This window comes from Argentina silus (assembly GCF_951799395.1).
Source record: "Argentina silus genome assembly, chromosome: 17".
Lineage (NCBI taxonomy): Eukaryota > Metazoa > Chordata > Actinopteri > Argentiniformes > Argentinidae > Argentina > Argentina silus.
In genome coordinates this window covers 171933-184432 of record NC_139671.1, presented here as the reverse complement: position 1 = coordinate 184432, position 12500 = coordinate 171933, and the positions used below count along the sequence as shown (strand labels likewise).

Below are 12500 nucleotides of genomic sequence, written 5' to 3'. Positions count from 1 at the left end.
GTTGTTGTGACGTGACACTATCAAGCATGCTGTTCACACACAGGAAATGTACCAACAGCCAAGCTGCCCTAACACACACACACACACACACACACACACACACACACACCCAGGAAGTGATGTATATGAATTCCATAGAAACCTGTTTCAGTTCCTGATAATGTTCCTCTGAATGTACAGCTTCCTGTGTTCTAGAAGAAGGTCTGCAGGTGTTTCCAGCTGTGTGCTTCTGCTTGAGGCTGATCTGTTCTCTAGAAGGTTCCCTAGAAAAGCACTCTTGATCATCAATCAGCAATGATAAATACTCTCTCTCTCTCTCTCTCTCTCTCTCTCTCTCTCTCTCTCTCTCTCTCTCTCTCTCTCTCTCTCTCTCTCTCTCTCTCTCTCTCTCCATGTCAAAATTAAAATGTAAACAACTATATCTATACAGTTTGAAAAGCTTGTGGAAGGTGTCTTAGTTTAGCCACTAGAGAGCAGCAGTGTGTCTAGTTCTGGGTAACAAAGTTACCAATGACTTCACAAGGGGAGGAGTTCCACTACACTTAAGCCCTGGAGAAAAACATAATTGTCAAATAAAAAGCTACTACAACAATCAGTTACTGAAAGATGACCAGTCTGCACGACAGAAGGTAGATAGATAGATAGATAGATAGATAGATAGATAGACAGATAGATAGATAGATAGATAGATAGATAGATAGATAAAACTGAGAAGAGAAAGTTGAACAGGAAAAGGAGAAGTGTCTCTAGGTTAGTATAAAGACCTGAGACCCCAGAGAACCTCAGAGAACCCCAGAGAACCCCAGAGAACCTCAGAGAACCCCAGAGAACCTCAGAGAACCTCTGAGAATCCCAGAGAACCTCAGAGAACCTCAGAGAACCCCAGAGAACCTCAGAGAACCCCAGAGAACCTCAGAGAACCTCAGAGAACCCCAGAGAACCTCAGAGAACCCCAGAGAACCTCAGAGAACCTCTGAGAATCCCATAGAACCTCAGAGAACCTCAGAGAACCTCAGAGAACCCCAGAGAACCTCAGAGAATCACATCTGAATAAGTGTTACTGATACTTTCATATGTTTTTCTATCAGCTCTGTTCTTTGCAACTGTACCATTTTCAAACCATAAACTAAAAATCGAATCAGATCAATAATTGTATGCATATACGGTATGTGTTTTTGTATGATTTTTTCTCTCTTGTGTTGTGTACTGATTTTTTGTGTTTTCTATACGAGTACAAAATAAATAATAATAATTACAAACTTGTACAAAAATGACCAGAACCTCCTCCAATCACCAACCAGCCTCAGAACCTCCTCCAATCACCAACCAGCCTCAGAATCTCCAGAGTGGCTCAGACCTTTCAAGTGTCATATCATTCTGACCACCAGAGGTCACTCATGCAACCAAAGTAGGTCTGGAGTCTAACGCTACAGTCTACGGTCAGAGGTCATGAACAGGGGGGAGTCAGTCAAAGGTCACCCACACACATGCACGCACGCACACACACACACACACACACACACACACACACACACACACACACACACACACACACACACACACACACACACACACACACACACACACACACACACACACTCTTCATTCTCTTTTTTCACTCTCATTCTCTAACCCTCCCTCAACCTTCCATATAAACCCTTCTCATCTCCTAAGAACAGAGAAAACCACTGGAGAAGAACGTTGTGTAAAACTGAGTATCTGTATTCACACACACACACACACACACACACACACACACACACACACACACACACACACACACACACACACACACACACACGGCAAACAACAAGACAAACAGTAACATGTAAAGTGGTAAATCATCATAAAACTTATATGCCAAAATTCTACAAAATATTTACAAACTACTGAAGTTGTACAAGGTATAGAAAACGTATTACAAACTTGCAGTTCCATAAGCTGGTTCAAGGTGGATCTCCTAAATAGACACACAGCATCATCCAAACAGCATGATTATATCAACATTCTAATAGACGTTCTTACTGCTGTGGGTGTGTGTGTGTGTGAGTGTATGTGCATGTGTGTGTGTGTGTGCATGTGTGCGTGAGTGTGTGCATCCATGCGTGCGTGCGTGCGTGAGTGTGTGTATGTGAGTGTGTGTACTGTGTACTGTACATATACAGTAGGATGTAATTCAACTAGTTTCAGTTTGAGAGAAGCATGTTAATTGGTCCACTCAGGACGCAGGAAGCAGCCAGTCTGGCAGCGGCTCCAGAGGATGTGTAGTCTCATTACTGTGATATATCTAAGGCTGCAAGTAGGAATTCGACTGTCAGAGTAGTGTGTGTGTGTGTGTGTGTGTGTGTGTGTGTGTGTGTGTGTGTGTGTGTGTGTATGTATGTGTGTGTGTGTGTGTGTGTGTGTGTGTGTGTGTGTGTGTGTGTGTGTGTGTGTGTGGATTTCTCCCTTGCCCTGATATTTAGTTTTGTTGCTGAAATAAAACTACTCTGAATCATCATTATATTCATTATTATTATATCATTATATCATTATATTTCTGCCGTTTCTGCCAATGTGCAAGAATGAATATACAAAAGACAGAAACATCCTAAAACAGAAAGGTGTGCAACAACCATCCCAGACACACAATATGGGCGTATGATAGACCAAAAAATAGTTTTCATTCTTTTATGATCCTTCAAAAACAAGTTTCCTCTGAACTAAGACGATAAGTCAGACCTCAAGGCCAGCTTCTGATAATCGCTAAAACATTCAAGTTTATAGTTTATCGTGCGGCACAAACTCTGGCATGAATAACACATAAATACCTGTTCCTAAGGTAACAAACTCCAATCAATCTTCTCCTTCAAGGGTCAGGGTCAGGGTTAAGGTTAGGGTCAGGGTTAGAGTCAAGGGTTAGGGGTTAGGGGTTAGAGTTAGGGGTTATGGTTAGGGTTAGGTGAATCTTCTCCTTAAAACACAGTAAATCATCAAATGGACGGAGGAAAGGGAGGGTTAGGGTTAGGGTTAGGGTTAGGGTTAGACGGAGGAAAGGGAGGGTTAGGGTTAGGGTTAGGGTTAGGGTTAGGGTTAGGGTTAGACGGAGGAAAGGGAGGGTTAGGGTTAGGGTTAGGGTTAGGGTTAGGGTTAGGGTTAGGGTTAGGGTTAGACGGAGGAAAGGGAGGGTTAGGGTTAGGGTTAGGGTTAGGGTTAGGGTTAGACGGAGGAAAGGGAACCATTCATTTCCTTTCTGTTCATTAAGACAAAGTTCTGGAATGTCTCATTCCTGGATGAGCCTGTCTTGATCTCAGACTCACAGTCTTCTCAGTCCTTTCTGTCTGTCTGTGCATCAGCCAATCAGGTGGTCTCATACTACTAAGACAGCCAATCAGGCGGTCTCATAGAGCAGCATGCCGCTGAAGATGGTGAGTGGTTCTATGGAGTGGGCCAGCCGGCCGGTGACCAGGTCGATGCAGGCCGTGTCCCCAGCCTGCATGGGCAGGACGATGTTGAAGACGGCCAGGGCTCCGGGGGTGAGGCGGGCCTCGGCCATGGGCTTCTCCAGGCCCTCGGGCTGATACCCCGCTGAGTCCGCACGGGCCACGCCCAGGTTGGACTTGGACAGGACCGCCTCGATCTTCACATTCTTGTGACCCGTCAAGGTGGCGCTGAAGAAGTACCGTCCACTCACAGGCGCTGTGAAATACCCTGGAGGACACAGTGACATCATGGATCAGGTTCTGCTACAGATGTTCTCTGGTTCTTCACTCTTAAAAAGAGGGTTCTAAAAGGGTTCTTCATTTGTCCCCATAGGGTATACCCTTTGAAGATCCCTTTTGGGTTCTAAGTAGAACCCTTTTCACAGAAGGTTCTAAATGGAACCCAAAAGGGTGAAATGAAGAACCTTTTTAGAACCCTTCTTTCTAATAGAACCAGACCTCCTGTATGAACGTTCTCTGGTTCTGCCATGTTAGAGGAAGTTCAACCATCTCATACGGCCGGACACAAGACACTACTGACACAAGACACTACTGACACAAGACACTACTGACACATGACAACAGATCTGAGAGTCAGTCACTCTGTTTCCAAATGAACATCATCATCAATATACTATTATAAATATAATAATATCCTATTCATCTTTAAATGATTCCAAACCAGAGAAGGTTGATGATGGATATGCAGAATTATCTGCAGCTCTACGGTTCGCCTGAGACACACACATACACACACACACACGCACACACACACACACGCACACACACACACACACACACACAGACACACACACGCACACACAGATACACGCACACACAGATACACGCACACACGCATGCACACATGCACACACGCACACACACAGACATGCACACACACACACGCACACACACAGACAAACGCACACGCACACGCACATGCACACACAGACACACACGCACACACACAGACACACGCACAGACACATACACACACACACACACACACACACACACACACACCTGTCCGTGGGTTGTAGACGTCCTTCTCGTTGATGAACACCTTGTTGAAGACGATGGTCCCGGCGCTGCGTTGGGGGCGGGTCAGGGCGGCGGAGAAGGACAGACGGGGCACATGGGCGTCGGCCCCTGGGAGGGAGGGAGGGAGGGAGGGAGAGGGAGAGGAGGATGATGGTTAGATAGGAGGGAGGGAGGGAGGGAGGGAGGGAGAGGGAGAGGAGGATGGTGGTTAGATAGGAGGGAGGGGGGAGGGAGGGAGGGAGGGAGGGAGAGGGAGAAGAGGATGGTGGTTAGATAGGAGGGAGGGGGGGAGGGAGGGAGGGAGGGAGGGAGAGGGAGAAGAGGATGGTGGTTAGATAGGAGGGAGGGAGGGAGGGGGGGGGGAGGGAGGGAGGGAGAGGAGGATGGTGGTTAGATAGGAGGGAGGGAGGGATGGAGGGAGGGAGGGAGGGAGGGAGGGAGGGAGGGAGAGGGAGAGGAGGATGGTGGTTAGATAGGAGGGAGGAAGGGAGGGAGGGAGGGAGGGAGGGAGGGAGAGGGAGAGGAGGATGGTGGTTAGATAGGAGGGAGGGGGGAGGGAGGGAGAGGGAGAGGAGGATGGGGGTTAGATAGGAGGGAGGGAGGGAGGGAGGGAGGGAGAGGGAGGGAGAGGGAGAGGAGGATGGTGGTTAGATAGGAGGGAGGGAGGGAGGGAGGGAGAGGGAGAGGAGGATGGTGGTTAGATAGGAGGGAGGGAGGGAGGGAGGGAGGGAGGGAGGGAGGGAGGGAGGGAGAGGAGGATGGTGGTTAGATAGGAGGGAGGGAGGGAGGGAGGGAGGGAGGGAGGGAGGGAGAGGAGGATGGGGGTTAGATAGGAGGGAGGGAGGGAGGGAGGGAGGGAGAGGAGGATGGGGGTTAGATAGGAGGGAGGGAGGGAGGGAGGGAGGGAGGGAGAGGAGGATGGGGGTTAGATAGGAGGGAGGGAGGGAGGGAGGGAGGGAGGGAGGGAGGGAGGGAGGGAGAGGGAGAGGAGGATGGGGGTTAGATAGGAGGGAGGGAGGGAGGGAGGGAGGGAGGGAGGGAGGGAGGGAGGGAGAGGAGGATGGGGGTTAGATAGGAGGGAGGGAGAGGGAGAGGAGGATGGGGGTTAGATAGGAGGGAGGGAGGGAGGGAGGGAGGGAGGGAGGGAGGGAGAGGAGGATGGTGGTTAGATAGGAGGGAGGGAGGGAGGGAGGGAGGGAGGGAGGGAGGGAGGGAGGGAGGGAGGGAGAGGAGGATGGGGGTTAGATAGGAGGGAGGGAGGGAGGGAGGGAGGGAGGGAGGGAGAGGAGGATGGGGGTTAGATAGGAGGGAGGGAGGGAGGGAGGGAGGGAGGGAGGGAGGGAGGGAGAGGAGGATGGGGGTTAGATAGGAGGGAGGGAGGGAGGGAGGGAGGGAGGGAGGGAGGGAGAGGAGGATGGGGGTTAGATAGGAGGGAGGGAGAGGGAGAGGAGGATGGGGGTTAGATAGGAGGGAGGGAGGGAGGGAGGGAGGGAGGGAGGGAGGGAGGGAGGGAGGGAGGGAGGGAGAGGAGGATGGGGGTTAGATAGGAGGGAGGGAGGGAGGGAGGGAGGGAGGGAGGGAGGGAGGGAGGGAGGGAGAGGAGGATGGGGGTTAGATAGGAGGGAGGGAGGGAGGGAGGGAGGGAGGGAGGGAGGGAGGGAGGGAGGGAGGGAGAGGAGGATGGGGGTTAGATAGGAGGGAGGGAGGGAGGGAGGGAGGGAGGGAGGGAGGGAGAGGAGGATGGGGGTTAGATAGGAGGGAGGGAGGGAGGGAGGGAGGGAGGGAGAGGAGGATGGGGGTTAGATAGGAGGGAGGGAGAGGGAGAGGAGGATGGGGGTTAGATAGGAGGGAGGGAGGGAGGGAGGGAGGGAGGGAGGGAGGGAGAGGAGGATGGGGGTTAGATAGGAGGGAGGGAGGGAGGGAGGGAGGGAGGGAGGGAGGGAGAGGAGGATGGGGGTTAGATAGGAGGGAGGGAGGGAGGGAGGGAGGGAGGGAGGGAGGGAGGGAGAGGAGGATGGGGGTTAGATAGGAGGGAGGGAGGGAGGGAGGGAGGGAGGGAGAGGAGGATGGGGGTTAGATAGGAGGGAGGGAGGGAGGGAGGGAGGGAGGGAGGGAGGGAGGGAGGGAGGGAGGGAGAGGAGGATGGGGGTTAGATAGGAAGGCAGAGAGATGAAACAACCGCCAGTACTTTCATCTTGTGATTAAGGAGATTTAGAATCACAAACCTTCTTCACCTCTGAGACCTGAAATGACAAGATGAAAGGAATGTTGAAATACAGGTATTGATTGATTCGTTTCAGAAGTAGATGAATCATACCAATGTAGATTCATTCTATTTATTTTCTTTATTGTACTTCATTTTTGATGTCGTTTTTGGACTTCCACCAGGTCACAGAGGAGCAGGTTTTACCTGGAGGTCCCAGCGGCCCCTGAAGGCCGTGCTTCCCCTGCGGCCCGTCCCTCCCAGGGGGGCCTTCTGGTCCTGGGGGGCCGGGGAATCCACTCTCCCCCCGTGGGCCTGGGGGGCCGGGGGGGCCTGAAACAGAACAACACACATACTCAAGAAACAGACAACACACACTCAGGAAACAGAAGCACACACATTCTCAGGAGACATAAGACTCTCAGTAGGACTTAGGGCTCCACCTTAGGGCTCCACCTTGGGGCTCCAATGTGCAAAAACTGGTCAAATGGGAGCAAAGTCGGCCATCTTTACCTTCATATTGCTAATAAACGCAATGAGAAATAATTAAATGGGACTTTTGAAAACTGAGTCTAACATTTCCATCATACAGTATGCAAATGCTTTTTCAGACTGTTTACTAAAACTCAACTTATTCTACAATCACATTCATGCTGTGGAGGTATGCTGTGGTCTTCTCAGTGCTCCAGCAGTGGGGCCCTTACTGTAAGTTCATGTGCCTGAAGATGACAGATAATAATTTCAGACATTCCGGATTCCTTCTCTAGTTCATTTCCTGTACAACCTTCACCTGACCTTGACATCGCCTCCCTTCCTGCTGATATGATATCTTCCAGCCTGCCACCGCTACGCTACGCTACGCTACGCTAACAAGGCGCTAGCTCCTTGGTGTTGTTCCAGCTACACTCCTTCAACTCACCGACAAACTCCAGTTCCTGGAAGTCATGGAACTCTGACAGGAAGTCCTGGAGGGAGGAGTTGAGCGAGCGTATGTCAGCGTGGACGTTCTCCAGCTGTGTGTCCTGGATGTCCCGGAGGGCGTTGCCATGGGAGACGGACGTGGCATTGAGCTCGTTGACGCAGTTCCAGAGCCCGGAGACATGTCGGTTAAGCCCCTCCCTGATCCCCTGGAGTCCCTCCCACACCGCGTCCAGGCGGCCGCAGACAGCCTCCATCTTGGACAGCCTCTGGTCCAGACCCGCCCCCCGGCACGCCCCAATCTCGTCCGCATAGCCACGGCTGATGGTCTGGATCTCGCTGCCCAGCTTCTCCAAGTGCTCCTCGGCGTCGCCAATGTGTTCTGTAAGCTCCCGATGCACCTTGTCCACCTGAAATCACATCAAAGCCAATCACATCACCTGAAATCACATCACAGCCAATCACATCACCTGAAATCACATCACATCACAGCCAATCACATCACATTTTATCCCAAGTGCATTTGACATGAAGCCCACTACACACTACACACTACACACTATACACTATACACTATACACTACACACTACACACTACACACTATACACTATACACTACACACTACACACTACACACTATACACTATACAATATACACTACACACTACACACTATACATAGCAAACAGGGAAACAAGTAACAATGTCACAATGATCTAAAAAAGCGAAAAAAAGGGGTTTTTAAAACAACAACGTTCAGGTTCAAATCATTCAATAAAAAACTAATCATGTTAAGAAAACACAGAAGCCACATTTGCGATGAGAAATGACATATTAGAACGTCCAACATGATATAATAATAATAATAATAAAAATAACAGAAATCTAAAACATGTTTGTGAGTCTCCACCTCTGAGATGATGTTGTCCTTGGAGGTTCCCAGGTCCGCCAGGTCGGTACCGTGTCTCTGGACTGTCCGACCCAGGCCCGTCAGGGTGTCGTTGATGGAGCTGAAGGTTACCATGACGCCAGACACCTCCCCCTGGAGCACTGCCAGGTCCCGTCCCAGCCTGCCACTGTAGTCGCTCTGGGTGTCCAGGTGTTTCTCCAGGTCCATCAGGCCCGTCTGCCACGTCCTGGTACCCTCCTCCACGTCCTCCCTGAGACGGCCCACCTCCTCCTGCAGGTTAGAACACACCTGGGAACACATGGACCCTTCAGAGTCCATTCTGATGCGCAGGCCGGTCAGTTCGGCCTGACACCTGCGGAGGGCGCTGTTGGTGGCGTTGGTGAGGGAGCGCAGGTCCTCTTCTACAGTGGTGCAGACGGAGCAGTCGTCCAGGCGAGTCTTCATCTCCGTGACGACCCTGTTGAAGCGATCTCCGTCCTCCCCTGTTATGCCTTTGATCTTCCGGAGGTCGCTGGTGAGGTCATCCACGCGGTCCGTCAGAGACTCACCTGATGGCATTAAAACACAATGTTAGTTAATTAAGGCTTTTCTTTGTTCTTACTTCCATTTCCTGCTTTTACAGAGTTCTCTCTCCACTAATTCTACTTCTGATGCATTTCTTTTCTTCTATTTCCTCTAAACTGTTGATTGAAAGGGTATTCAACACACACCTGGAGCTCCTGCTCATGTCTAAAATAGATTTATATCATCACAGTATGTCAATATATATTATCCAGGGGAGGCTGGTAGTAATCGTAGGATGGGCTCGTTGTAATGAATGGTACAGAATGAGGAAGGGTACCATCTCCTCTACCGGGCTCCACCTGTACCGTACCTGTGACAGTCAGGTCCTTCAGCCTGGTGTCAAACTTCTGGATGTCATCCTCGGTAGTGACGACCCGCCACTCCAGGGTTTTCACCGCATCGTCCGTCTTCTGGCCCGTCCCGTTGGGACCGCAGGCCTCGGAGCACATGTCTAGCGCTGCCGTCAGCTTCCTGTCCAGGAAGGACGTCACGTTCTCCAGCCGCTCCAGGCGTCTGCTGTGGTCCGTCACCGTGGCAACCAGGACCGACATGTCCAGCTCCATCTTACCTGTCAGATCAAAACAAATCAAACTTTATTAAAATAGTGAAACACACGTCAAGTTGTTCTAGACAGTCGCCCCGCAATTCGACCTGCTCCGACCAAACCACGAACCTGCAACCTCTGACTTGCCAACACATGGAACCATCTCCTCAAAATATCTGATGTAAACCAGCTACGCTATGGAAACGCTAGCTATTGGACAGCGTGGCTGGTGGTGTTTAAACATGAGGAGTGAGTTTACCATCTGCTTCATACGTGGCTGCAATACGATGCCTTTTACAAGGAGAAATTAATAAAAAACAAAAAAAAGAGAAAATAAAAAGACCACTTGATAAAAACACCAGAGGATAATAAAGTCGTACCAATCCTGGAGCCGTGGTCGTCCAGGCGACCCAGGAGGAGGCTACGTGTCTGAGACAGCTCCCTCTGGAAGCCGTCCCTCACGTTGCTGCACTTCTGCTCCGTCTTCCTCACTGTGTTGTTCAGCCTCTTCTCCACCTCCCTCAGACGCCCGCTCAGCTTCTCCTCCGTCAGCCTCGTCCTCCCCCCTCCTCCTCCTCCCCCCGGTCCTCCTCCTCCTCCTCCTCCATTCCCCGGCAGGTCCTTGTCCAGGCGCCCTTTGATGACATCATAGCCCTGGGCGGTGGTGCTGACCCGGACCTCCAGGAAGGCCAGCCGGGTCTCCAGGTCCGTCAGAGAGGTGCAGCATCCCTGGGAGTGGTCCAGCAGCGAGCGGGTCGCCTCCGTGTTCTGGCGGTAGTGATGGTCCATGGAGCTCACCAGCTTCTCCAGACCTCTGATCCTCTCCTGCTCAGTCAAACCAAACCAAACTTTATTCACACGGCACATTTCATACGCAGGCGCCATACAAAGTGCTCTAGAGGAAGAGTCAGAGTGCTCTAGAGGAAGAGTCGGAGTGCTCTAGATGAAGAGTCAGAGTGCTCTAGAGGAAGAGTCAGAGTGCTCTAGAGGAAGAGTCGGAGTGCTCTAGAGGAAGAGTCAGAGTGCTCTAGAGGAAGAGTCGGAGTGCTCTAGAGGAAGAGTCAGAGTGCTCTAGATGAAGAGTCAGAGTGCTCTAGAGGAAGAGTCAGAGTGCTCTAGAGGAAGAGTCAGAGTGCTCTAGAGGAAGAGTCGGAGTGCTCTAGATGAAGAGTCAGAGTGCTCTAGAGGAAGAGTCAGAGTGCTCTAGAGGAAGAGTCAGAGTAACCACCTGGTCCTGCTGCTGCTGCCTCCTGAGGTCCTCCACCCCCGTCTGGCAGGAGGAGCAGGACAGAGAAACCCTCCTCTCCAGCTCCCTCAGGGTCTCCTCCCTCAGAGAGTCCATCCTCTGGCCCCCCCGGGCCGACCCGCCCAGCTCATTACCCCCCCCTCCCCCCCCGTTGACCAGGTGGTTGTTGATGCTGAGCAGGGTCTGGTCATGGACCTGGGTCCGGTTGTCTAGCTGGTCCAGCTTGGTCTGGATGCTGTGAATGGTCTCTGTCACCTCAGGCTGGGCCGCGTCTGCTGGGGTTCTGCCTCCACTCAGACCGGGCCTGGGGGGTCCGGACCAGCCGTATTACAGATGTTTATGTTATTACACTAGTGGTTTATGTTATTATACAAGTGAAATAGTTAACACAAACTTTATTCCATTAACATGCAATTACATAGAAATAATTAGACTTAACAGTAACTAGAGTAATTACATAGTTATAACAAAGGCGTAGGGGCAACCTAATGGAAAGTGTGACTTTACTGTGTGCATGTGTTACTATGTGTTGATGGAGTTTCCTATACAATGTCATTACTGATGTTCAGATGGAGTTGAGTGTTGACCTCTGGTTGACCTCTGACCTTTGGTTCAGGCCCTGCATGGTGGACTGAAGGTCACGGAGGTCTTTGGTCAAACTCTGCATCTTCTCCTCCAGCTGCCTCAACTTGTCACTGTCACCTGCATGAACCACACACACACACGAACCACACACACACACAAACCACACACATGAACCACACACACACAAACCACACACACACACATGAACCACACACACACGAACCACACACACACACACAAACCACACACATGAACCACACACACACATGAACCACACACACATAAACCACACACACACATGAACCACACACACACACAAACCACACACACACATGAACCACACACACACACACATGAACCACACACACACATGAACCACGCACATATGACTCAACAGATATCTCTGAACTGAGCCAGGCTATACCATCTCAAAGCTCTAAGCACCAACCAAACAGTGACAGACACTATTCTCTCATACTGAGATATCGCAGGCTAACAGACTAACAGACCAACAGACTAACAGACTAACAGGCTAACAGGCTAACAGACCAACAGGCTAACAGGCCAACAGACTAACAGGCCAACAGGCTAACAGACTAACAGGCTAACAGGCTAACAGACCAACAGGCTAACAGGCCAACAGACTAACAGGCTAACAGGCTAACAGACCAACAGGCTAACAGGCTAACAGACCAACAGGCTAACAGGCCAACAGACTAACAGGCTAACAGGCTAACAGGCTAACAGACTAACAGACTAACAGGCTAACAGGCTAACAGGCTAACAGGCTAACAGGCTAACAGACCAACAGACCAACAGGCTAACAGGCTAACAGACCAACAGGCTAACAGGCTAACAGGCTAACAGACCAACAGTAGTATATCTAGTTCCACATCTAGCAGTATACTCCAGCACCGTTCAGTGTCTTATTAGTGCGTTTGATTCCGTTCCATGCATCACAACGAGCCCGTCCTCTACCTCCACCAGCCTCCCCTGGTGTGAAGCCTACCTTCCCCGCCGCCGGTGCTG

The 12500-nt window shown here is 51.1% G+C and overlaps 1 protein-coding gene across 1 annotated transcript in view; it reads right to left on the bottom strand.

Moving 5' to 3' along the window:
* Nucleotides 1-2322: 2322 nt before the first annotated feature.
* Nucleotides 2323-12500, bottom strand: part of LOC310817948 (EMILIN-1-A-like) — a gene marked incomplete at its 5' end in the record, with an annotated part of 10421 nt that continues 243 nt past the window's right edge. Inside the window, 10 exons of the mRNA XM_083688706.1 lie at nucleotides 2323-3690; nucleotides 4485-4610; nucleotides 6728-6745; nucleotides 6913-7038; nucleotides 7625-8033; nucleotides 8533-9080; nucleotides 9407-9664; nucleotides 10021-10465; nucleotides 10869-11190; nucleotides 11474-11588. Of these exons, the coding sequence (XP_083544832.1) occupies nucleotides 3371-3690; nucleotides 4485-4610; nucleotides 6728-6745; nucleotides 6913-7038; nucleotides 7625-8033; nucleotides 8533-9080; nucleotides 9407-9664; nucleotides 10021-10465; nucleotides 10869-11190; nucleotides 11474-11588 (2687 nt within the window). The 3' untranslated portion in view covers nucleotides 2323-3370. The remainder of the gene's footprint in view (nucleotides 3691-4484; nucleotides 4611-6727; nucleotides 6746-6912; nucleotides 7039-7624; nucleotides 8034-8532; nucleotides 9081-9406; nucleotides 9665-10020; nucleotides 10466-10868; nucleotides 11191-11473; nucleotides 11589-12500) is intronic.